At 43.5% G+C, this 27,388-nt stretch overlaps 1 protein-coding gene across 3 annotated transcripts in view; it reads left to right on the top strand.

Annotated features, from left to right (window-relative positions):
• Nucleotides 1–27,388, top strand: part of SH3RF3 (SH3 domain containing ring finger 3) — a 456,298-nt gene that overhangs the window by 271,627 nt on the left and 157,283 nt on the right. For all 3 annotated transcript variants that reach the window (XM_074991008.1, XM_074990999.1, XM_074990989.1), the window contains exon 2: nt 26,686–26,961. In XM_074991008.1, the coding sequence (XP_074847109.1) occupies nt 26,686–26,961 (276 nt within the window). The remainder of the gene's footprint in view (nt 1–26,685; nt 26,962–27,388) is intronic.

Genomic DNA, 27,388 nt, shown 5'->3' with positions numbered 1-27,388 from the left:
GGGCATTGGTGTTCAGTGGTTAGCATCACTCAGAGGAAGAGAAGGAAAGACAAAGTGACTCATTTTTTAGTGCCTAGGATTTCTTCCCCGCCACCCTCCCACTGAAAATCAGTGGTCCGTTGGGGAAAGAACGCCTTTCACTGGGCATGGCAGCAGGTCAGAGAGCTGTCAGTCCCACCTATTAGGGTGTCTGCGCCATGCTAACAGGAACCTCAATGATGCCCTGGGGAAAGAACACCTTGAGAAATTTGTACAGGTGCCAAAAGGACCGGCAAAGGTGCTCAGGCTACAATCATCCATGAGCATTTCAGGAAACCTGTAAATTTTCTTGCATTCAGTGGAGCAGGGCAGCAAATTAGGGAGCTGTCAATCCCACATATTACAGTGTCTGTTCTCCAGGTCTCTGTTTCCCCCCTGTGAGATTCAGCACAGAGAACACCGCAGAAACTGTGCAGCTTCCGCAAGCAACGTGCTTTGGGAAGCCGGGGCACAGGGGTGGGAGGAGCCCACAATGCAGCTTTGGCCAGGGCCAGCCCCCCAGACCGGCTCCATAGAGGCTCCTGTTAGCATAGTGCAGGCACAAGGACATGGGGGGACGTCCCATAGTACAGCTTTGGCCAGGGCCAGCCCCTCCAAGCCTTTTGATCCAGGGGGTTTGGAAAGGCTCCACTTAACATGGTGCAGGCACCAGACTTTCCCCCAACGAGAGCCAGCCCACAAAAATCTTTCCCACCTTTGGAGCCTTCACCGTGCACAAGCCAGGTCATGCTGCTGTCCGGAAGCATGGTCTGCACTGCACTGCAGGCACATGTTTTTATTGGGTCAAGGGCTAACCACGTGGTAGTTAGACTCCTGATTCCATGGCGCCTTTTGGGGGGTCTACCCCCATACAAATGTGAACCCCAGAAATAGCGCAGCCTCTCCTGCTATACCCAGTATAGGGAGAAGCCTTCAGCCTGTGCGGGGCAGGACATGTCGCCCTGCTGTTTGATGTGCCGCTGTCTCATCCTAACAGCCAAGCCGCCACATGGTGTTGCGGGGTGGGGGCAAGTCTGCTAGCTGAACTGAGACCCTGTCTCTTCTGATGACTCCCATGCACTCGTGGAAAGCATGGGAGGTGAAAGCAGACAGAACATACACCTGTAGGGCATTGTGGGATATATGTGGAATACATCTGGAAGCCAATAAAATTGTTTAAAGTAACACGGTTTCCATGCTGGCATTAATCCGACCTTTTAAATTTGAAGTTGGTCTTATACCAATTCGCACGGTCAGCATAAGAAAATCAACCTCAGCACCCCCTAAATTCCACCTAATGGTATTTGCATTGAGGAGACTGTCATCGTAAAATTGAGCTAACTGCCTTAAAATCGACTTTATGCTGCAGTATAGACACAGGCCTATGAACGTTCTGAGGTAGCAGAACTCCTTGAACTCTTGGATTTCTTTTCCATCAACTGCACCATTTGCATCTTTTGTCCCGTTTCCTGCCTTTATAATCTTGGGTTTATCTCCATTTGCTTCCATTCTGACTTTTGCTGCTTCCTAGTCTATCTCCAACATGAGTACAATCATTCTGGTACTTGTCATACTTAGTAAAGCAGTGTCATTGGCAAAGTGCAGGACAAGGGGCTCACCTCTCATTTTACACCCTCTATGTTGCCTTTTATATCTGCTTCATCACCCAGCCTATTGCCAGTGCAAAAAGTACTGGTGATAGCACATATCCTTATCAATATGTCGAACCACTCACCTGTGCCTGTATCAAATCTTGCTGTGCGCCCCCTTCTATCATGTACACTCAAGGTTATATTAATTAGCTTGTCTGGTATCCCATAGCTTCTAGCCATATTCCACAGATATCATTATGGACACTATCAAGCACTTTCTTAAAGTCAGCGAAGTTGATTAAGAAGGTTTTTTGACAAACAGTGAATTTTGACAATCTGCCAAAAAGTAAATCTCTGTTCACATCTTCTACCTGCAAGGAACCCCTCCAGTTGTTTTGTAGTATTTCATCCACTGCATTCTTTATTTTGTTCAGCATAACAGCAACCAATGCTGTGCTTAGGATGGATAGAAATACAATACCTCCCCAGGCTGTGCACTGAGTAAGATCACTGTACATGGGTGATGCCAGGATGATACTATCTTTCTGGTCTAGTGGCACTTGTTCTTTCACCCACGTTCTGTTAATTACTCAATCAGAATTTTGCCTCCTGTTTTTAGTGCGTCTGTTTGAATTCTTCCAGTCCCAAGAGCATTCCCTCTGTCTGAGGCCTTTGATCATTACTTTCATTTCAGTCGGTGTTATTGCTTCTGCTTCCATTCTAACGTAGCACAGATATTTTTCTCAAACGCATTTATGCTCTAGACAGCTTAATATGGAATGGAAAAGTCCTTTCCGTCATCTGATGTGTTCTTAGTGTGTATTTAACACCTATCCATCAGAGTCCCTGATTGGCATCATCTGTGACTCACTGGTTCTTCCTGAGAAATCATTAACTGTTTGGTAGAACTGCTTGAAATCTCTCTTTGTGCCAGTGTCAGGGGAATTTATTCATTGATTGAAGTTTTGCAACAAAACAGCAGAATAAACAAATGGTTTAGCTCCACCCTGTATGTAGCTTATTTACTGTATTAATCATTCACTCTGACAGCTTCGGCTGGGATGTGGTTTAGCTCATCTGTTCTTTATGAAATCATGAATATCGCTTTTTAAAATACCTAGCGAGCACCTTTTAAAGGGTGCCTTATGAGGACTTTGGGCAAGAAGATAGTGAAACATATGTTTTCCATTTTATACTGCAAAGCTGTGTGTGTTCCATGAGCAAGGGATAGGAACAAGATAACACAAAAAGAGAGGCACCTTCTGGGTCCTATAATAAATGATGATAAAGCACAGGATAGAAGCAGGATTCTGAAAGTGTAATGTTGGGTGGTGGTAAAACATGTGAATTAAGATTGAGCAGAAGATCATGTTCCCTGAACTGTGCCTACACTGATAAAATGCATTTGAGCATCTTTTACTTTGCTAAAGTTTGTTGGGAAGGAGAATTTGCTCTCTTCTCCCCATTCATAACATGCTCCCCCAGTCTCTTGTTCACTGTAATTTACCTCTTTATCTCCTATATGTCCTGTATTCCTACATTTGCCAGTCTACACCTTTTTTCCACATACCTCTTCTTTCAATCCACCGTTCACTGAAGTCCCTATGTCCCAGTGGTTCCTTTCACCTTCCCTTCATTTCTGTAGTTTCTATGCTCTGCTCTCTTGACTGCCGCAATATGTTGCCTCCACTTTTAAATGTTGCCATCAACATACTGATATCATGTTTTTTTTCTCAACATGTAAAATGGAACAGGATGGAGGCAGGCTGGGGGGAAGTGACTGGAGAAGCCAGTGTGGGTAGCAGGGCTGCAGAGGCAAGCTAGCTAGCAATGCTATCTACTCACTCTGTGGCTTCTCTGCTCACTCATCTGCAGCCCTGCTGTCTACTTCACAAGTGTGTGCCTTCAGCTAGACTTCCAGCAACTGGCGAAGGTCTGTCAGCAAGGTCATAGTCCAGCAATCCTAGTAATGTCCATTGGAGTGAGCTCTGTCTATTGAGCTTGAACTACTGGAGGCTTGTCTGAGACAAAGTGGAAAAGGATGCCTTTGCGGTGCAAGTCACCAGACATGTGAAGCTGATAGCTCTATTACAAAGGAAGTAGCTTCTCAGCCTAATGAACCCTCTGTGGTTTGTCTGAAGAAAGTCTTGCTCCAGTGATCTCTTAGCAGATCTGTTTGACTTGACGAAACCATAGGATGTTCTGAAAAGTCTGGGAGGAAACCTAAAGGCATTGCAAGGGTGGGGGAGGGGGAAGGTTGTAACCGTGGAAACAAGGAAGCAACATAGAGAAGTGGGGTTAGGGCATCGGGGTGGCAGACAGCAGAGGTACAAGACCATTGAAAAAACTGAAGTTGCCTCAATGATCCCACGTGCTGTCATCTTCCAGGAGAAAAACAAATGAAATAGTTATAACAAAGATACATCTCATGGGCTGTTTTAAAAATATTTTTGCTCCCCAAAATTGTTCTCTCTCTCCTGTTGTGCCCTGCAGAATAAAACATTGTGTAAAAATTCCAGCTTCATAAATGCTGCCATTGTAAAGGTGAAGGAGTCAGGAAAAACATAAGACTGTAAACATGTTAGAGGAGAAGGCTTTTTAATTTCTTTCAGTTCAAAAAAAGAAAAAAAAGGAAAAAAATCTTGAGCACTGCTTGGATTCTGGAAATGAGCTTAGCTCCTGGCAGAAGTGGTGTCCTTTGGGAATGATCAGTGTGCAATTTCATTTTTATATAAGGGATTTAAGCCATGGTTTGAGAATATGACACGTGGCAACCTTAAATATAGATCTGCTAGATTGTCTCTATAATAGGTTTCCTTTCATGCTTTCTTGTAGGTTTGTTTGTTTTTATGGAGCCCTGATGGAATTTCTGTTTGTATTATAAGATGTTCTATTTGCCATTCTGGCAGGATATATATCTAATCAACTTTTCTGTCCTTTCTCTCTGAGCATCTCATGTAGCACCTTGCAATAAGATTGCCTATTTAATTTATACTGAAAGATTTTTCCTTTAGCTTTTACTGCATTTGTCAGGTGCCAAATCTTGTGCTCTCTCTTACTACTCACTTCAGTAGAGCTGGTTCTACACAGCCCCTCCCTTTCGGAAGGGGTATGCAAATGCGGGTGATCAGAAATACAAATTAGGCACAGATTTGAATACCTCGTGTCTCATTTGCATATTTCTGTGTGATCTGGCTTCCGGAAGAGCCATTTCTGGAAGCCAAAGCAGCCGTGTGGACAGGGTTCCTTCAAAAAGACCCTCTCCTTTCAATAGTAACAGAGAGTAACCCATGCTAGTCTATACACTAACAAAACAAAAAGCAGTCAAGTAGCACTTTAAAGACTAGCAAAATAGTTTATTAGGTGAGCTTTTGTGGGACAGACCCACTTCTTCAGACCATAGCCAGACCAGAACAGACTCAATATTTAAGGCACAGAGAACCAAAAACAGTAAGCAAGGAGGACAAATCAGAAAAAGATAATCAAGGTGAGCAAATCAGAGAGTGGAGGGGTGGGGGGGAAGGTCAAAAATTTGATTGAGCCAAGTATGCAGACGAGCCCCTATAGTGACTCAGACAGTTCCCATCACGATTTAAACCATGTGTTAATGTGCCGAATTTGAATATAAAAGCCAGCTTGGCTGTTTCCCTTTCCAGAACGGTGCGATAATGTCTCTTCAGTAATACACATACCTTGAGGTCATTGACAGAATGCCCCATTCCATTAAAATGTTGACTAATTGGTTTGTGGATCTGGAGTGTTTTGATGTCTGTTTTGCGCCCATTGACCCTTTGTCTAAGGGAGTTAGAAGTCTGTCCAATATACAAAGCATCTGGGCATTGTTGGCACATGATGGCATATATGATGTTAGTAGAGGAGCATGAGAAAGTGCCCGTGATTCTGTGACTAACCTGGTTAGGTCCAGTGATGGTATTTCCAGAGAAGATATGTGGACAAAGCTGGCAGTGGGCTTTGTTACAGGGAAAGATACCAGGACTGGTATTCCTGGGGTATAGACTGTGGTTGTTAGTGAGGATCCTCATGAGATTGGGAGGTTGTCTGTAGGAGAGAACAGGCATGTCACCCAGGGCCTTCTGGAGTGTGGCATCCTGATTAAGGATAGGTTGTAGGTCTTTAATAATTCGTTGCAGTGGTCTGAGTTGGGGGCTGTAGGTGAAGACCAGTGGTGTTCTGTTCTTGGCTTTTTGGGGCTGATCTTGGAGTAGCTGGTCTCTGGGTATTCGTCTGGCCCTGTTGATTTGTTTTTTTACTTCTCCTGGTGGGTAATTCAGGTTTATGAATATTTGGTAAAGTTCTTGTAGTTTTTGGTCTCTGTCAGTTGGATCAGAGCAAATGCGATTGTACCTAAGAGCTTGACTGTAAACAATGGATCTAGTCACGTGTGCAGGATGGAAACTAGAAGGGTGTAGATAAGTAGACTATGAACAAGAGGCATCCAGACAACTCTCCAATACTAATGAGGCACTGAAATGAATATTCAGGGCCTCATTAGCAGGCCACCCTATCAAAATTAATAGCATTATTGGGGTCCAAATGAAAGAGAATTTGGCCCAGAGTTCCTACATTGTGTGATAGTATGGCTTATTAAAGAAAGCTACTGGTTACGGGAAACAGTACAGACCAGTGTTTCCCAAATGGTGTTCTGCAGAACTCCGGGGCTCCATGTATTGAAATTAAGGATTCAGCAAGAAAATTCCATTACAATAAGTGTGTCCTCTGTGGCTCCCTGCTGCCGTTGAAACAGTAGAACTAAATTTGATGGATTTAATACCTGGCAGAGTGGCAGAAGGGATCTGGCCGTTAAACCACCTTAATTTAATTTCATTATTTCAGTGGAGGCAGGGCAGGGAGCCACAGAGAACCACTGAGTCACCCTGCTACTCAAGAAGCAACACATCTCCCATGGGCGTGGCTCAGCTTACCCCCACCAGCAGAACACCTCCAAGCCATCCTTCTTTCCTCTGGGTGCATCTGGCTGAAGGGGTTAATCCTGGGATGGGGGGTGGGTTTGGGGCTGAGAGGGGTTAAGCCTGGGGATGAGGGGGCAGCAGGTTTGTGGGATGGGGTAAAGCTTGGGGATGGGGGGAAAGATTTGAGGGCTGAGGAAGGTAAAGCCTGGAGATGCGGGGGTGGGTTAGGGGGGTTGAGGGGGTAGTGCCTGGGAATGGGGTTCTGCAAAATATTTTCAGGTTTAAAAGAGTTCCCAAATACAATTGGGGAACTGTGGCATAGACTTTATACTGAAACAAATTAACAGCTGGCTCCTGTTACCCAGGAATTCTTTAAGGTATGATACGTGTGATTTCATTGACCTTGAAAAAATCATGTGGCAAAACAGAACTACATGTAGTTTGAAAATGTTTCACTGCAAAAAACACAATCCTAGCAAAAAGAGATATTTGAACTTATAAATATTGATGGATACAGCACAGTAGGCCTGTATGATAGGCTAGATGGGACTTAAATGAGCAAAAAGAGTGGTGCCATTTATGAAACTGACACAGCTATACCTATGACACCCTTATTTTCAGGGTTTTGAAGTGCACAGAACAAACATCTTTGCTTTGTAAAACTAAAATCTTATTTCGGTAAAGCAACGTGTTCCAAATGAATCTACCTTTCAGGTTATGAAAGGGAAGGCCTTGCAGATATTTTCAGTTCCAGGAATGCCTGGGCTGTGGATGTCATTGTCATGCACACAAAAGTTTGAAGGTTTTTTGCATCCTGAAATAAACAAGAGCCTTATAAAGGAACGTACAGTTGAACATGCTTGTGATATAAACTGCAACATAACCTTGTGCTCTTGGAATGTAAACTGTTCTTCCGCTTGCTCATTGTTGAAGAAAATTAAAGAGGCTTGTTCCATCCTGAGCTTTGTGAACTGTTATACCCCATACTTTGCAGAGACAGATCTACCAGTTACACTGTAGCTACTAACTTACATTTTTGTCTCTAACTGCTCAGTGTCTTACATATTGACTCATCCTTGTGTGCACCTAACTCAGTTGTGATAATGGGACTTATGATCCAAAGCCATTTGGGCGCTTTTGAAAATTCTACCCTTTTCAGTTGCCCATCTATAAGGACTGCTCCTTGTCCCCTCCCCCACAGGCTAGCTTTTCCCAAAATGGGTTAAGAAAAGACAATCCTTGGCCCTCCCGGTGCACCAGCTACTAGGGCTGTGCAGAGCTCCCAGAGATACATAGGGCTGTGACAAGTATCAGAGAGGGAGCCGTGTTAGTCTGTAGCTTCAAGAGCAACAAGAAGTCTTGCGGCACCTTATAGACTAACAGACATTTTGGAGCATAAGCTTTCGTGGGCAAAGCGGGTCTTCACCCATGAAAGCTTATGCTCCAAAATATCCGTTAGTCTAGAAGGTGCCACAAGACTTCTTGTTCTCATAGGGTGGTGAGACACCATAGCATGGGGAAGCCTTTTCTGTGTCAGCCCCAGGCAACACAAGCACTCCCCTCTAGGCCTCGCAGGCTACACTGTCTCTTTCCAGATCAGTAGTAGGCAAACTCCAGCCCGCAACACTCTCAGTGAAGTGCACAGCTTCTGTTCCACTCAGGGCCGTCCCAAGGGGAGGGGAGAGAACCCCAGTGTCTCATGTGTAGGGCTCCTAGAACCCCTTCCCCAGCTCCGGCCGTTCCCTGCTCCGCGCCCCCGCCCGACCCCAGACCCCCTCCCTGACCAGCCTGGCCGGGGATTACCTAGGACAGAGGGTGGCAGCAGCAGCAGGGAGTCACCTCCTCTCAGCCCCCTGCCCCCCACACACCACATGGTGTGAGCAGCAGCCTGCTCCACTCTGCTGCACTCTGCCCTCCCAGCCTGCTGAGCCCCACTTCCCCGCAGGCAGCTGAGAGTGGAAGCAACTTCCTGCTGCTGCAGAGAAGGGAGGCTCAGCTGGCCAGGAGACCACAGTGGAGCAGAGCAGACTGCTGCTCACCCATCCTGGTGAGTACGGGGCGGGGGGGGAGGGGAGGTGACCCCCTACTGCTGCCACTGCCTGCCCCTGCTACTTGCCTCTGGCCCCATCTAAACCTTCCACCTCTTGTCCCTAGTGCAGGGTACTCAAAATCCCAGGGCCTGGAGACAGGACGGGTATGCTCACCGTAGTCTAAGACTTGCTGATTTCAAAGAAGTACACCCCAGTTTTACCTGAGATTGTGCTTAACTCACAGCACCGAATCTTGATTCCACTTTAAATGAATCTATTTAACAAAGTGTAGAGACTAAAGTAGGGGCAAGTAGAAGTATTGGGACCAAACTGTAACATGCCAAATGAAATCGTAACAGACATTCTGGAGCCTAGATTTAATTATCAAGGTACTTCCGTGTCTAATAAATTATTGCTTACTCTACATCTCTGCAGAGGCACAGCCAATCAGACTGTGACTTGGCTTTCATGAGACAGACACACGGGCGGTTTGCCTCCAAAGAGAAGGATCCAACACATACCAGAACAACCGTTTGTCTTGATTCACAAACAGCGCTTGCCTTACTGTTCATTTCATCCTGTAGGTTTCCTCTCGTAGATGTCACAGCCTCAGTTGGCACCTGGGTCTGTGTCAAATATGCACACAGTGTAAGGCATCCAGAACGCAAATGCTTAGGCCAGGGACATAGCTGCCCTTCACGAAAGAGACTTTTCAAGTGTGTCACCACCACGTGACCTGCCTTAACTTCAAGGCCTTAGGAGCATAGTTTTAAGTGTAGATAAATAACTCCTTTCAAAATGTTTGATATCCAGTGGGCTACTGGCTTTCAGAAGAGACCTCACTTGCCATGCTTCAGTGAACTACAGGTTGAACCTCTCTAATCCAGCACTCTCTAGTCTGGCACCATCTGTCGTCCAGCATGATTTTAGTTCGACAGATGTTTGCTTATCCTGGGAGTGGCCATGTTTCCCGCGGTCCATTAAATGTTTGTTTACAGCTGCCAGTCCTGGCTCTCAATGCTGAGTGCTGTTATTTAGTTCTAATACACCCCTAATAGCTTCTAAGAGCCCAATAAGCAGTGAAAGTGTTGGTAACAGTACTAGACAATATTGACCTCATATGGTTCAGCAAATTCTCCAGTTCAGCACCAGTCAGGTCCCGAGGTTGCCAGACTAGAGAGGTTCAACCTGTATCATGCAGATACCTGACCCAGAGGATACCTATACAGCCCTGTGTCCTTTGTCAGTTGGCACTCATGATTTCCTGGATCACAGGATGCTCACTCTACATGCCTGAAACTCCAGGAGACATTTGATGACTCAGTCCTTGTTACCCCGAATAGCTGAGTTTTAATTAAATGTTATTTTTACTATGATCTATTTTTACGTATACAGTCCTATGAATTTTCCTGGCACTTTACAATATACATGGGACATTATGGCTGTGTCTACACTTGCCCCCAACTTTGAAGGGGGCATGTTAATCAGGGCCACAGGAGATTACTAATGAAGTGCTGTGGTGAATACTTCAAACTTCGAAGTGCCAGCATGTGGGGGAGAATTAGCCTGAAATTAGCAAAATTTTGAGAAGTAAAGGAACTTCAAAGGAGCATGGGCACTTCGAAGTGCCCACGGCTACACACATGCCGGCACTTGGAAGTTTGACACTTTGAAGTTGCCGTGGGGGAAAATTAGCCTAATGAAGTGCTGTGTATTCACCGCAGCACTTCACTAGTAATCTCCCATGGCCCTGATTAACACGCCCCTTTTGAAGTTGGGGACAAGTGTAGGCAAGCCCTATATAAAGTATTCATTCTTTATGGTATTGTTTTTATTGTCAAAATAACGACACTGGTTTGATGCTAGATGTTACAAATGACGTACCCTCAAATTTTCTGAGCCACCCGGCAGGTAACATGCTTCTCACTCACCTCTGTGTTGCTAAATGTTCGATCACGATAAAAGAAAGTAAATAATATTTAGTTTTTCCAATATAAATTCTCCATTAAAGTGATTGCTGTGGTTGTCAGAGCGATGTTTTGTGGCAATGAATTGGAAGTCAGGTGATCATTGAGGCAGTGGCTATTAAGATATGATGTATGCTACAAATATTTTTAGAAGCGCTGTTTTCAGATGTAACTGACTTATATGTGTATGGTGTCTTTCATCCAGAAATGTCCCCAGGCTCTTTTCTGTTCAATGCAGACAGCTGAAAGTAATCCAGATATGCATGTAAAATTTCTCAGAGGACAGAGGCTTTGTTGGTGTAAATTGTCACAGCTCCATTGACTTCAATCTTCCCCAGAATTTAGGGCCTTTGTACCCATTGCAAATTTAAAATTTAGTGAATTATATTCTTCCTCCGCGATTCCCTGGAAATATGCATAAGGCACAGGGCCAGCAGCCAGATTTCACATAAAAAGTCTGCAGCGGAACCAGGAATAGCTTTGTGTTTAAGGCCCTGGCCTGCAGAGTGGCTACAAAAAAGAAAAACTAAATTAAAAAAAATGTTTTATTTAATTTGGATATTTTATTTAAATCAGGCTTTATTTTTAAATCATCAATAAAATACTAAATTTCTCATTTAAAAATAAGAGTTATGATTAAGTCTCGTGACAAACATGCTACACATATTACAGTTTCATAAAAATGAATTAATGGCTCTAGTCTGCCCAGCCAAATTGCTTGCTCTTCCTTCTTGAAGTCCTGGGATTTCAATACAGTAGAACCCTAAGATAAGCACACTTGAGTTGCACGTATCTTGGGTTAACACTCCTCCGAGTGGCAGGGAGCTGGCACCTGGCTCCAGACTATCCGCCACTCAAGGGAGCCAGGACCTGACCAGCTCAGCAGCAGCAGTCCTGGTCAGTTTCCTGGCTCCTACTTATGGCAGGCAGCCTGGAGCCAGCTCCCTGCCACTCAGAGGAGCAGGGAAACTGACCACTGGTGCTGCACTGGTCAGTTTCCCAGCTCCTGTCAGGGGCAGCAGCCCACTCAGCTGCTGCCACTGACAGGAGAGGTTTCCCGACTCCTGTCAGGGGTGGCAGTCTCTCCACTTCTGTTGGGGTGGCAAGAGTCAGGCTGCTGCCCCTGACGGGAGTGGGGAAACTGACCAGCGCAGTAGTGCTGGTCAGTTTCCCCTCTCCTTTGAGCAGCAAGTAGCCCAGAGCTAGGTCCTCAGCTGCCCCCAACTGACTGGCTGGCAGAAACTGACCAGCATTGCTGTGCTGGTCAGTTTCCTGACTCCCCAAGTTAAACAAAATTTGCTTTATGTGGGGTTGTACTAGAACACAACCTCCGCACAAGTCGGGGATCTACTGTATCTGTTTCTCAGCAAACTAAAAAGTAACGTGCAAAGACAGGCACAAGCTGTATAGGATTGTTTTTGTTGTGTGCTTGTGTGGTGGTGGAGCTTGGCAATATAAGGGACAACATATTGGAAGGGGTGGAAGCAGCTAGAAAGGAACAGTGGAGTGGATTAGGACAAGAAAGTGAAGATATTATTGAGCACACACACAGCTTCCTATATTCCCCAACACTTTTGCCACAGAAAAACCCCTGGCTTCCGGGCCTAAGACACACCTTATCTAGGAATAGTTTGAAGGAATTCATTTCCTGGGTAAAACAGGAGAATGTGTCAAGTGTACACAGTGCGAGATGTTGATGCAGGACCTAGTTGCAAGAATGAAACATCATAAGGAATACTGCTTATTGAGGAAAAATGATGTGGATGTGGCTGAGTGGATCAGCTGGATAGTAACTTAAATGATTCACTTTGTTATGCTTCATTCTTGAAGACTTTCTATGTGCCTTTCAATATAAGTGTAATATGACAAGTAAATTCGCATGCTGTTTGCTGTGTTGGATGTTGCTGGGAAAAAAAAGTTTAGCTGAGTTAATCCTTATGGCTTGTTTAATTAGTTAATCTGGTTTGGAATCTATCACTCAAGTATACAGTACAGAAAGCTGCAGTAAGAGAAATCTAGAGTTGCCAGTTACCACAGTCATTTTCTTATTTTATATTACATAATATGTGGCCCTTATTTTGGACATTCATGGCCACTGACCATAATGGTGATGCCATAAATCTACGTTACTGCAGCATCGCTCAGGTTTTCCAAGGAATCCTGTTCTATACTAGTTTTCTCAATAAATAAAAGTCTCAGTGAGTTCAATGGGGCTAACTCCAAAATTAAGTGCATTCTAAGCACAGTCAGTCTTAGTTTTTTCAGTAACGATTTAAATCAATGATTTTGGGGGTGGGTGATTTAAATTCCTGTTTAAAAGAATGCACCCTGCTGGCCTGGGACTTGGCTGGTTGGAATTCAATTCCTGGTTTAGCTCACAGATGCACAGGAAGTCACTTAACCTCCCAGAGGACTTTGTCCCTGATCTGTTACATACATATCAGTGCTGTTTTCTCTTTGGGGTTCCCCATGAAGGGGACTATATCTGTGGACTATCCATTTTAGTAATACACATAGCGCTACATAAAAATTGTCAACTCTATTATGTCTGAATGAATGCATTGCTCTTGAAAGATGCTGGTTGTCACCCACAGCGGCTAAACTGTTTGGCTCCTTAAGAGATATCTCATGGCCAGTGATAGTTCTGGGAGGATTTTGCCAAGAGTCATATTGTAGCTCTCTGTATTCCTTGCCCTCTGCTGAGGGTGCCAATTTTTTTGTGACTATAGATGCTTTGTTATATTGTCTCCTGAAACTGGACTGAGACCACGTCCCGTCCCTCCTTTCCCATCTTCTTTTAAGATCTCATACCACCTTTTCACAAAGGTAACCAAACAGCTATCATATGGTCATGACCTTTAGCCCTTGTCAACTCAGGTCTCATTAAAATGGGTACTCTTTGTTCAGGATTTATATTGTGATGCATGCCGTTCCCCATCCAAGATTTTTTGTAGTGTGTATTCCCCCCACTCTTCTCTGCTACAGTGGATGTGCTTTGTGAGAAGCTGTTCTGCATGACAGGGTACCATATGCTGAAGGTTGGTCCTGGCTGCCTGTGTAGAATATCCTGCCAATCAGAAGACAAGGCAGCAATTCTGTACATTGCTACAGGATTCGCTCTCGCTTGGAGTGAGAGATTTGTGTGATGCCTCAGGGTAATGAAGCATGAAATTAGCATTATAGGGTTTAACTAGTATTAATGTCTTGTACTGGTGGGCTGTGTTTAATTACAATATATCCATCACGTGTGCACACTTTTCATGATTTTGCTTGACTGGATTGATAGGCCGGTGCTTTGGCTGTGATGTTTGGACATGGAGAATACTTCATAAAGGAAAAATTAGATATATGACAGTTCAGTGGGAAAAACAAGCGCATCTCTGGCATTTATTTTCAGGGGGACATAGCAATAACATTTCAAGAGTCACAATGAACTATATACCTTTGTGTTTCATAGAGCTTGTTTCAAGTGTGCTCTAAAATGTTTCAGTATTATTGATGATTATCAGTATCCTTACTGTGTGGTACGATGCACTGAGGCAGTTTGGTTCCCTTCACCACAGCTAGACATACATGGTACAGTTCTTTCTGTTAGTGCAAGAAAGTGGGGAAAGGACCTATCAGGGAGCTCATCGTGTCTCATTGATTCCCTGACCAGCTCTGTCCTTCCAGCGGGCCCTCAAAGGAGTACCTGCCTCTGGGAATGGTCAGAGTGGAGGATACTCTGACTCTCCTGCTTTCCTGTAACATGCCGCTTTATCAGAGCTGGAAGAAGAGAAGAGGCACACAAGCTGACTGTGCCATATCTGTGTCCATCAGGGACGCCACTGTGCCCAAGGAAACCCCAGCAGAGGAGATGCATGCAGTTTTCACTCTTTGCTGCCTTTTCACCATTCAAGCAGTACAGAGCAGAGGGAACAGTCTGTTCCCTGAATGGCAAATTTCCCTTTTCACCCCGTGCAAAAATACCATTTCTCCTGGTACTCCTGGGGTATTCCTGGTCTGTGAATATGAGACACTTTTGTTTCATTCTAAATATGCCCTGTGCATTGAATCTTAAGAATGGACTGTCTATCTATTGATTGATCTGTCTACCTATCTTTTAGAGGGTGTCTTTCTGTCTGTCAGTGCTATGTTTGTTGAAGCACTCCTATTAAACTGTAAGAGCTATGAACATTAAATTTGGTATGCAGCTTCCTGTTACCCTCACTTAAACCAAGGTCAGGGTTTGGTTGTGCCTGGAAAATGGCTAGTTGAAACGTAGAGATAAACATATCTCATCCCCTGCACTCACAGTAGGACCTATGTAATATGCCTCAGCCCCTTGAAAGGCCCCCTCAAGGACTGAGAGTACAACCCTGGGTTTACAAGGCCAATGCTCTAACCATGGACCTATCTCTCCCCTGTCCCCCATTTGTTTTGTAGAACATGGACAGGGAGGAGAACAGAAGGAGAAAAAAGGGGAGGGACAGACAGGAGGGATTCAATACTTGAGAATGTCCATTGGGGTCAACTGCAGCACCAAGGGCAAGTCCTGTAACATTAAAGATTAGCAAGTTTATTTATTAGGTAATGAGGTTTCCTGGGTAAGACCCACTTCATTAGATTTGGAGCAGATAATAAGAGTAAGAATCCAGGGTTTATATAGCGGGGAGGGTGGGAGGAAGGAGAAGGGGAAGAAGGAAAAAAAAGCTTGGGGGGAAGTCACCTGTCCTTAATAGGACCAGTGGAAGAAGCAAGTTAAGTGGGACGGGTGCCATTCCTGTAAATGTCTGGCACCATCTGTCATCCAGCATGATTTTAGTTCAACAGATGTTTTCTCATCCTGGAAGTGGCTATGTTTCCCGCGGTCCACTAAATGTTTGTTTAAAGCTGCCAGTCCTGGCTGTCAGTGTTGAGTGCTGTTATTTAGTTCTAATACACCCCTAATATCTTCTAAGAGCCCAATAAGCAGTGAAAGTGTTGGTAACGGTACTAGACAATATTGACCTCATATGGTTCAGCAAATTCTCCGGTTCAGCATCAGTCAGGTCCCGAGGCTGCCAGACTAGAGAGGTTCAACCTGTGTTACATTGTATTTATTGGATGTCCAGGGAGGTTAAAGTGTTCCCTACAGATTTATGTGTATTCCAATTCCCGGTGTCAGTTTTTATGTCCATTCATCCTTTGGTGGAGAGACTGTCCAGTATGTCCAGTGTACATGGCAGATCGGCATTGCTGGCACATGATGGCATATATCACATTAGTGGATGTGCAGGTGTATGAGCCCCAATGGTGTGGCTGATGTGGTTAGGACCAGTGATGGTGTCTCTAGATATGTGGACAGAGCTGTTAGTGGGGTTTGTTGCAGGGGTAAGTTCCTGGGTTAGTGCATAGTGTGTAGTTGCTACAGAGTATTTTCTTGAAGTTGAGTGGCTGTCTATACGAAAGGACAGGCCTGTCGCCCAAAGTCTGTGAGAGTGAGGGATCATGTTCCCCCATGCGTTGTAGATTGTCAATGATGCACTGGAGGGGTTTAAGCTGAGGGCTATAGTGATGACAAGTGGTGTTCTGTTATTTTCCTTCTTGGGCCTGTCATGAAGTAGCTTCTGGGTACTGGTATGGCCCTGTCAATCCGTTTCTTTACTTCTCCTGGTGGGTAATTAAGTTTTACGTATTCTTGGTAAAGATCTTATAGTTTTTTTGGCTCCGTCAGTGGGATTGGAGGAGATACAGTTGTAGCTTAAGGTCTGGCTGTAAACGGTGGATCATGTGATATGTCTTGGATGGAAGCTGGAGGCATGTAGGGAAGAATATCAGTCAGTGGGTTTCCGGCATAGAGCAGTACTAGTGTTTTGGTCATGATTGATGAGATGAGGTCACAAGATTTCAGCAGTGCTGAGCCAAAACCCTAACCCTTGTTCAAACTTGAAGCCTCACCTAACCAGAATCAAGCTCCAAATTTGAAATATTACCTCCTGAGCCCAGCTCTGATGAACAGTGAAACAGAAGTTTCATTTCATCAAAATAATGTATGTTTTAATGCAAGCCAGTGACCAGAAATATCTCAATTGTGGATAGTGATGAAAAATCCCAGGGACATTTCAGTCTCTTTAGGAGTTTTTTTATGTTTTTTTTTCTTTTTACAACTGTTGTTGATGTTGGATCTGGGAACTGTGTAACAGTGGAGGACAGGATAAATGATAACTGAATGGATTTAAGATGTCAAAACACTGAGCTCATGGCTCCTGTTCAAATCCAGTGACCCAATCTGATTGATTATTTATGCACCTCCCATTCTGAGAATTTGCCCCTTTAGTTTGAGAATTGAAGGAGATGTTTGTGTACAGCAGAGCACATGTGTGTTTCCTGGCAAATTCTTGTTAGTAAAACCACATTAAGTGGTGTGACATGCTCTCTTTCAAGATCTATTTGGTTGGCTGCATAATACGCTGTTTGTTTCCACTTCCCAAAAAATGTAAATTTATTTATGAAACAACAGTGTCTTTTGTATGAACCTGCATTTCATTAGTGTGATAAGAACTGAATAGATGTTGTTGCTTGTAGTGACCTCTTTTGTTGCACATTGGAGCTGATATCTTTGATGCGTCTACCAGTCTTGTATTACTTTGAAGAAAATTTACAGAATATTTCTTTGCTTTATCTTTTTATAACTAAAGACCTATGAAAGTGTGCAATTCTTGCAATACAAAGCTTTCCAGTGGGGGTATTACTGGAAACAAACTCTTTTGTTCTTTGGGGGCTTTAATGAAAAATCCTCCAGTATTTCCATTTAATTGTTTTGTGGTTGTTTTCTGTCAATTTGCCAGCAGGCTGTTGCTTAACGGCTGCCGTTTAACTTTGCTGTAACATAAATGCAGAATTATTGAGTTGCCAGCATATCATTAAGGCATCGGTAAAGAGTTTCTCAGTGTGTTAATGCTCCAGGCTTTTGTGTCAGGATTGATTGATTAACATGGAAAAGAAATCTTTGGCAGAATTCAGCAACATACCAAAGTATTTTTTGGCAGAAAAAAAGGTTGGATAGGGATGTGATTCCTCAATCTATGTCTTAAAAAACTAAACAAAGCCTCTTGAACTTTAGTGCGTGAGTCCTCACTGAATTCTAGTTAGCCTAGGAAATGCAAGGAGAAATCAATGTGGCTAATCAATTTCTTAGAACATAGATATAGAGGCTGTTTGGCTGTGGAGCTACTATTGTGATTGACTAAGGCCTGGTCTACACTATGGAGGCTGAGGTGAGGAACCTTATGTGGATCTAGTTTGCTCCTGCTGAGATAAGTTCTCTACGCTGAGACCGCTTCTACACTCCTCTCCTCCTGTCGGAGGTGGCGTGGTAATGAGGCAATCCAAAGCAGGCTAATGAGGTGCTAAAGTGCATATTCAGCACCTCATTAGCATAATAGCAGCCATGCAAATTTTGAAGTGCAGACTTTGAATTGCAGATTGACCGTGTAGATGTGGGCCGCTTCACCAGGAATCTAGACCCTCATTCCACCCCCCCCCACCCCACCCAAGTCCTTCGCGTCATTGGAAGTGCTGGTGGTGAGGGGACACCACTAAAAGACAGAGCAGTATTTGTGTAGGTTTTGCTGTTGTTTTCTAATGCAGAGAGAGAAGACTGAAACAAAGAAAGTGTTCATTCCTTCCAGCTGAAATCTTTCTCAGTCTGCAGTAATTACTGGAGAGAGGATAGCTGGTTGAGGTGATGTGCAGGAGGAGAAAAGTGTGAGGGTCACAGTAAGAGGAGGAGCAAAGGTGAAGTGTTCCTCAGCTTCCTCTCTCTGGTTTGGATAAGCAGCACACCTCTAAAGTGGAGCCAACAGCCTCACTGGGCCCCTAGGCAAGGCAGGAGGGCTGTGTTCCATCTAAGCCAAGCAGTTGGGCAGCCACCTGGGAGAGATGCAAATGCTGCCCAGCTGATTCGCAGAGTGCCCATAGCCACCCACCATGGGCAGCATGTCTTCCTACTGGCGGTGCACATCTGCAGTTGCCTTGGTGCTTATAACAAACTTATTGTACACATGGATGGAAAAAAATAGAGAGAACACTGGTGGGGTGGCCTGCTGCATGGCCTGGGAAGGGACAGGGGCCTCAGGCAGAGGGGGCAGGGCTGTGGGCAGCCTGCTCAGAGCCCTGCCTCGACTGTGGGGAGCCACCTTCCCTCTCAGCCCCCAGGGCTCCAGCAACAATTTAAAGGATCTGGGGCTCTGGCCACAGCCAGAGTAGCAGCAGCAAGGGCCAGGTGCTCCAGGCCCGTTTTTATTGCAGGGCCCAAGGACAGTTGGCCCTCCACCCCTGCCCCCAGTTGGGAAGCCTGCTTCTTTACAGTTCTTCTTCTTTGGCTGATGTGGGGTGAGAGGTCCCCTTCCAGTTTTAATCTAATTTAACCTCTGAGAAGCCATTTTGAGCTATAAAGGAAAAAAGTAAGAAATAAGGCAGGATTTAGAGCAGAAAAGAAGATTATGTCTGTTAGAGATACTGGAGTTGCAGGTATAGACATGGTCAAGGGGGTGGGCCTGAGACAAAAGAATGAAGGGGGTACAAAGGAGTAAATGCTGTCTTGTTTCGTCTCACTGTACCTTTGCTGTACTGCAGCCTAACCTTTGTTCTGGGAAAATGGAGGGGAGAGAAGGGAGAAAAGATATGGAGGAAAAGGAGGGTAGTGGTTGGCTGAGAAAGGAGTGTTTAACTTCTCCCTTCTCCGCCAACTGCTAAAATACTACTATTCATATCTCTCTGGCTCCCTCCAAAACCATTCCCTGACATAGGTTCCCTGGGTTTTCATTTTGACAAAGTCACAGTCTGTTTTAAATTAGACAATTTTGTAGGAAAGACCATCTGTGCCTATTAAAGATGATAAAATATGACTAAAAGTATTGTAAGGAACATAAAGCTAGCGTAAACGGGATAAGCGTGTGGAGCTAGAATGCCAAGAGAGAGTGGGAACCGTATATTTTTAGGCACAACTTTAAAAAATTACAACTGTGAATTAGATTGTAAATTTGGCTGACAGCACTGTTGGAGGAGTCAAGTAGAGAATGATGAGTAATAACGTCAGAAATAGGTTGCACACAGGTTTGAAGACTAGCTGGTGAAGCTTGAAGCTATCTGTAGGAATGTGCTATGATATGTCTTGCAGGGGAAGTGGGGGAAGTCACACGATAATTAGTGAATAGTATTTGTGTAGGTTTTTTGCTGTTTTTCTAATGCAGGGAGAGAAAACTGCAACTAAATAAAAGTTCATTCTTCCAACCTACTGAAATCTTTCAGTCTGATGGGCTACTCAGTAACATACAGACTAACAGAAACAGTTGGTGTCACCATCACAATCAAAAAAAGCTCCATGAGTTTACCTGTTTGGAACCCTAAATAATTTAATGAATATAACCAGTCAAAGTTTCATTGTTTGCTGTCTTCTATGCTATAATTACTAAAACATTCGACGCAGTCAGTTGTAGCACCTTGTGGATCATCCTCTCAAAGATTGGCTGCCCCAAAAATTCCATTAGCATCTTGAGGCTGCTTCACAACAACATGACTGCCACAGTATTGAACAAAGGATCCCAAAACAACCTGTTAAGAGGTCAAAACAGGAGTCAAACAAGGACGCATCATTGCCCCATCACTGTTCTGCATCTTCATCACAATGACCCTTCACTTCATTGACGACAAGCTTCTAGGTGGCGTGAAGATTGTCTGTAGAACAAATGGGTAGCTTTTCAATTTCAGGAGACTGAAAGCTAAAAGCAAGACCTCCGTGACATCAGTTATGGAACTCTAGTATGTGGATGACAACATGGTTGCTGCTCTTTCTCCCACAGCCCTTCAGACCATCTTAAGTGCCTTTGCTGAAGCATACAAGAATCTTGGCCTCACACTGACCAAGGTGCTCCACCAACCCTCGCCAAAGGGGAATCTTATGCAACTTCTGTTGAAGTCAATGGGGAACTTCTGGAAAATGTGAAGAACTTCCCTTACCTTGGAAGTCATCTTTCCGCTGAAGTCACCATTGATGCAGAAATCCAGCATCATCTGAGCCATGCAAGCTCGCTTTTGCCTGCCTGAGACAAAGGGTTTTTGAGAACCAGGACATCTATCCCATGACAAAGCTCATTGTATACTGTGCAGTGGTTGTTCCAATGCTACTGTACGCATGTGAAACCTGGACAACACACAAGCATCATTTGAAGGTGTTTGAACAACATCATCAGTTCTGCTTCAGGAGAGTCCTAAATATCTCTTGGAAGGATAGGTGCCCAAACACTAGCATCCTGCAAGAAGTGAACATGACCAGCATTGAAGCCATGATCATTCATCAACAACTTCACTGGACTGGCCATGTGGTTCAGATGTCTGATCAGCGCCTCCCAAAACAGATTCTGTTCTCCGAGTTGGAGGAAGGACAGAGGAGCATTAGGGGCAGCAGAAGTGGTATAAGGACATGCTGAAGGCATGAAAAAGTGCAGCATCGGTGTTGACACTTGGAAGAACCTTGCCCAAGACTGTCCACAGTGAAGAAGTGTAATCCGTGAGGCAGTGGTGCAATTTGAGAGGTCCCATCACAGTGCTGATGAGGAGAGGTGGAGAAGAAAAGAGACTCAAGAACTCCCCTATGTCTCTCCAACAGCTACCAGCACCTGCCTCTTCTGTGATAAGATCTGCAGCTCTAGAATTGTGCTGAGCAGCCATCTACAGACTTACTAATAGGAAGGTGACATAAAGACATCCTACTCATTATCGAGTGACCGCCAAGAAATTACTGGAAGAATCATAACAAGGAGGATTTTCATTTTTTTCCAAATATGCTGTTGAAGTTCTCTCTAAAGCACCCATACCAAGCCCACTGTAGTTCATTTGAAAAATGACTGCTAGAATGAGAGGATAAGGTTTCATATTTCTGTCTCTAAGTATCTGAGATGTGTTTACAGTTAAAGAGGTCTTTTTTCTGTTTGGGGTTCTGAAAACACAGCCTGGTTTATTTTTAAAATCAAACTGCTGCCTTTCAAAATCACAGGGTCTATCAGTTTTTGTTATCAGATCTGTTTTTCCACAGTAAATTGCACTTTTGACTAAACAAAGTTTTCCACAAAAAGTGACTGCTTTACGCATAAATTGTTGACTTTACATAAAAAAATTAACTCAAAACAAAACAAAAAATTCAGATGAAAACTTACAGATTCCGTTTTTTGGACATTATTCTATATTGCCTAATGGGAGTTGTTGCTAATGTTTGTCATGTGTGCAGTAAAGTGTACCATCCTCGGTGCCACTTGTTAGGAAAGATGTGGATGAGTTGGAGAGGTTCAGAGGAAAGCAACAAAAAAATCATTCCCGTGAGGTACCGCAGTCGTATTTCCAAATCAAATTTTTCAGTTCTCAGCTGAAAGTTTTTGACCGAATATTTGTAAGGGATGGGGGGATTGTTTGTTTGTATTTTTATTTGAAAGTTGAAATTTTCAGTGGGATAAAAAGATTCTGAAGAGCTTTCGTTACCCACAATTAAGAAACAACAAATGGAACTCAATAAACAATTCTTGCAATGATTCATGAGCCAGAACACAATCCAGTTTCCTTTCCCTTAGCTCTGTTGGAACGTCACTTTCATCATAATGAAAAAAATAGTTAAAAAAAAACCAGAAATATTAGGAATCTGATCTAAGCCTGCCTGGGTATCTCCATCTTACAGAGTTACTTTTCAGAGCATAGACATGCTTTCAGTGAAGGATCTGTTATGGTATATGTTGTGTATCATGCTCTAACTGGATCAGCTGTGGGTTGTGTGTAGTGAATACTTGGCGAGGGATTTATTGTGTATCAGAGATTGTCTTCCATAGGCAGAGTCCTAGAGTCATAAATCTCACTTTCTCTCCTGTCTCAGTATTACTATTAGAGTCTATAACCTTACCTTCAGTTAAGCATGAGATTGTTTTTCCTAGGATGAAATAGTTGACACGATACATGCAGTCCCTCAGTACGTAACACCAGCAAGTTCTTTAATCTTTAAAATGCTTAGAAGAGCAGTGCTTCCGTGTTACTGGACATTACCATAGCAGCAGAAATAAACGTCAGGAACAGGATGACTAACTCACCATAGGATGATGCTGTAGAATAAGCAGTTCTTGGGAGGTTTTCTATTGTAATATTATGTTTTTCATTATGTTTGAGAGCTTTCTTCCACACTGTTGGTCTCCAGCAGTAGGTTAGGAGGTGTCATATAGAGCCAAAAAAGTGTGATGAATTGGTAACGATAACCTTGATAGATTGTGTTGTGAGGCCGTGAAATTAAATCCCTATCCAGACAACAGAGATAATGCTATCGTATGTGGAATAGTGATGGAACTTATAATTCAGACAGTAGAATCCATTACATACACTTTTTGAAATCAAGACAGCACCTAAGTACCTAATCCCTTCCCAGTAAAGTAGTAGTGTACAGAGATAAATATAGGATCTGACTTTTGATGAGCACAATATATGAATTATGAAGTGATCATGAAAAATCCTTTCCTACTGGGTCCATTACATATGGCAATGTGGTGCAGTATAAATTACAGGCAGATGTTCTTGCTCAGCCCACACTAAGAGCTGGTCATAAGAACATAGGAACTGCCATACCAGAACAGACCAATGGTGCATCTAATTCAGTATCCTGTGTGTAGACATGAGCGATGCCAGGTGCTCCAGAGAAAGACATAAAATCTCCATAGTAGATCTCCAAATTTGCAGATGGTACTGAACTCCTCAAGATAGTCAAGAACAAAAGAGAATGAGAAGAGCTTCAAAAAGATCTCACAAAAGTAAGGAACAAAATGGCAAATGAAATTGAACGTTGCCGAATAAAAAGTAATGTACATTGGAAAAAATAATCACAGTTATACGTACAAAATGTTGGGGAGTAATTTGGCTATAACTGCTCCAGAGACAGATCTTGGAGTCATCGTGGATAGTTCTCTGGAAACAGCCACTCAGTGTGCAGCAGCAGCCAAAAAGGTGAACAGAATTAGGAATCATTAAAAAAGGAAGTAAGACAGAGAATATCTTATTGCCTCTATGTCAATCCTTGATACACCCACATCTGAAATACAGCATACATACGTGTTTGCCTCATCTCAAAAAAGATATATTGGCATTGGAAAAGGTCCAGAAAAGGGCAACGAAGATGACTGGGGATTCAGAATGGGTGCTCTATTAAGAGAGATTAAAATGACTTGGACTTTTCATCTTAGAAAAGAGGAGACTTCTGTGGGGATATGATATCATCATCATCAACACCCATAGGCTCAGCACCCATTGGTGTCCAATGCCTCCCTGACCATTTCTTTCCATCTTTCCCTGTCAAGTGCAGAGTGTAGACTATCTCCATCTATTTTTCCTGTACTGTAAGTTGGGCAGAAATTTCTTCCTGACCATTCCATTCCTTCGCCCTGGAATCATCACAATTAATAGCCCTTGCTATTTTTTCCCTAGCTCGGGGCAGGCAAGATATGGCCAAGCCACTGGATCCAGCCCGTGGACCACCTCAGGCCCTGCTGCTTTAAGTGGCGTCCTGCTTCATGTGGGTCTCACTGCTCATCAGGCTGCAGGAAGGGGAGGCTTCACACGCTGCTCCCACCCTCTTGCAAAATCCCTCAACTCCCATTTGGCTGGCTTCCAGCCAGCAGGAGCTGAAATATTTTGCTGGGAGGCCAGTGCAGTGCATGAAGCCTCCCTCTGTCCCCGGTATTGGGAGCAGAGAGCCACATGGCGGAGGCAACAGTTTGGAAGCATGGGTGTTGCAGCAGGAAGAGAACCTGTCGCAGGGTCCTGCAGAGGTTCTGACTGGGAGTGGCCCAGGTACCTCTCCCAGACAGAGCTGCCTCTGGCACCCCAGATCCTCCCTCCCGCAGTCTTCTGCCCCCCTACCCCACATAATCTTAACCTTCTACCCTCCCTGCTGTACCCTTACCCTATGTAACCCAAACCCTCTTCCCCTCCCGCTGCACCATCCCCTCTCCCAGACCCCTCCCCTCCTCCATTAATATCATGGAAAAGTGCAGCCCTTGAACATTTTCCAAATCCTTGCAGTGCACCCCGACTTCAAAAATTAGTGCCCACTCCTACCTTAGCTTATGTAAGTGCAGGTGCTGTTCTTGTTCCTATAAAACTCTAGTCCTTTATGCTGAAAAAACACCACTCAGAAATCAAGGAATCATACACATCTTGTAAAACATCCAAGTTTTTAAAATACCTTCATTTTTATACCTTTTCCAGCAGTCACCTGTCCTATCTGACAGTTACTGTAATGTAAAGAGAGGATAAAAGATAACATCCATGCACACACAAACGATACAAAACCCTGTAACGTTTATAATGAAATCTCCTAAGAACCTACACTTTATAAAAATCCATGGAGCATTTTGAGCCTTTTTCTCTCAGGACTGTAGACAGGTTGTTACAACTCTCCATCTATCATAGCTACTGTAATTCTATTATAAAGTAATGGTCTTCTGGTCTGAAGAAGTGGGTCTGTCCCACAAAAGCTCATCACCTAATAAATTATTTTGTTAGTCTTTAAAGTGCTACTGGACTGCCTTTTTTGTTTTGATATCATGTCATTACTTTGTGGAACAAAGGGCCAAATCATTCCTGATAGACATTGGTGGTAGGAAAGGGAATTAATTCTTCAACAGCCCAGCAGGAGGTGTGGGAAGGATTTGCATAATCCCTCTTGGGGCTGTGAGGCGGGCAGAGGAATGCACCAGTGAAGCATTCTGTTTCTTGCACAGCTTGCCAACTAAGCTGGTGATTGTGAGGGCAATGGGCTACATTGCCATGCCCCATGCAGGGTGTCTGTTACCTCAGAGAGACCCCAGGTGAGGGCTCTTTGCATTTCTCTCTGCCCCATGAACTCACAAAGGGGCAAAGCATGATGTGGCCCAAATGGAACTTGGGAGCTGGGTCGCATTCTTAAATTATTTGCTGAATTTCACTCTGTTACATTCTTTTCTACACATTTACAACTTCGGAAGTCATCGCCAGCAGGTCAAGGCGATGATTAAGCAATCACCTTCATTGCGGAATCAATTCTAATCCTATTTAAGTCTGTAGGAATTTTGCCATAAACTTCAGTACATGTGTGAATAGGTCCTAGCAGAGTTTAGCTCCCTCCGAGATTATCATTCCTATTACATATAATTGGAGTTGCCACTCTAGCTGTAGAAACATTAGGGAGCAAGCAAGAGACAAGTTTGAGCTGCAAGATCTCCTAAGTGTTTTGGTAAACTGTCTGAAAGATACTAAAGTACAGAAAGTTATAATGAGGGTAGGAAATCAGTTCATGCAAGTCCATACGGTAGTCCTTAGTGAATAGCAAGGGATTTGGGCAGTTTGAAAAGATTAAGAGGATTTGTTTATTAAGCACAAAAGCTATAGCAATGCAGTTGGATTTGTTGTAACAAATGAAGTAAAAAATCATCTTAATGCCTTTAAATTCATAACTTATAAGTCACTGAACCAGTTTCCTTCTAACTTGGTTTATTTTGTGTATCAAATGGCAACTTCAAATCTAACCAAGACTAAAAGCTGTGCGTACAGTATTTTTTCTATGTATACTTTTATCATTAATTCCCATTTTCATATCAAATGTATGAATTAGCAAACACATATCATTCCTATAATTATATAGCATTTTGAAACCTAAGTACAAGTGTGTCAGCATTTTAGTGCACTTTCACCTTAACGATGTAATTTCTTCACATATAGGGTGTGTCTACACTTGCATTCCTCTTTTGAAAGAGGTATGCAAATAAGGTAAATTGAAAATGCAAATGAGGTACAACTTTACTTATCTCACACCTCATTTGCATATTCTTATTTCAAAAGAGCTTCTTTTGAAAGAAGAAAACCATTGTAGATGCTGCTCTTTCAAAAGTAAACCCCATCTTCGAAAGAATCCTTCTTCTCATTAAATAAAAGCATTGTAGCAATGTTGATTTTTTTTGTCCTCTGTGGAAAATTTAGACTATGGTTGTATTGCAATAAATTGTAATCACAATGGCAGCTCTGTTGTTGCTAATCATTTAGCTACTAGTAGTTGGAGAACTGAAGGAAAGGGTTGGTACAGATTATCACTTTACTTACTATTACTGTCTGTTGTGTTTTTCAGAGTATTTCTCAATTGCCCTATGGTAAAGCTCTCTACCCTTATGAGGGAAAAGAACCTGGTGACCTCAAATTTAATAAAGGGGACATTATCATACTACGACGAAAGGTGGATGAGAATTGGTATCATGGAGAGCTCAACGGAAACCATGGATTCTTTCCAGCCAGCTACATCCAGTGTATCAAACCCCTTCCACAAGCTCCGCCTCAGGGCAAAGCACTTTATGATTTTGAAATAAAGGATAAAGACCAAGACAAGGACTGTTTGACCTTCACCAAGGTAAAGTAAAAAGCAGTTTTCCATCTCCTTACTCACAGTTGGTGTAGTTCAGGTTGTGTTTGTTGTGCTGCTGCTGCGCTGTGGGTAATATACCCTCAAATGTAGCAGCAACTGATAACTGAGAACATCTTTTCATTTAAGATGGAATTTTAAGAGATTTCTTTTCAAGTGGACACAGTAGTTTTAGTAACACTGCACTTCCTTATGGATGGTAGTTTACTTGAAGTGCTGTGATTATGCCAGAGCCAGGTTAAGGAGCAGCACAGGGAGTCCTGCCTGCCTGCCTGATGACATGCTCTTGCATGAATGTTAAGGTCCATGAGCTCCGAGGCATTGGAAGGAGAAGCGAATTTCCACACTATCCGGGAGTCCAATTACTCTACATACTCATGACGATCAACTTCTCTTGACTTCAAAATGCTTCGTC

The sequence above is a fragment of the Carettochelys insculpta genome, chromosome 1 (assembly GCF_033958435.1).
Source record: "Carettochelys insculpta isolate YL-2023 chromosome 1, ASM3395843v1, whole genome shotgun sequence".
In the NCBI taxonomy this organism is placed as follows: domain Eukaryota; kingdom Metazoa; phylum Chordata; order Testudines; family Carettochelyidae; genus Carettochelys; species Carettochelys insculpta.
This window is presented reverse-complemented; position numbering and strand designations above follow the sequence as displayed.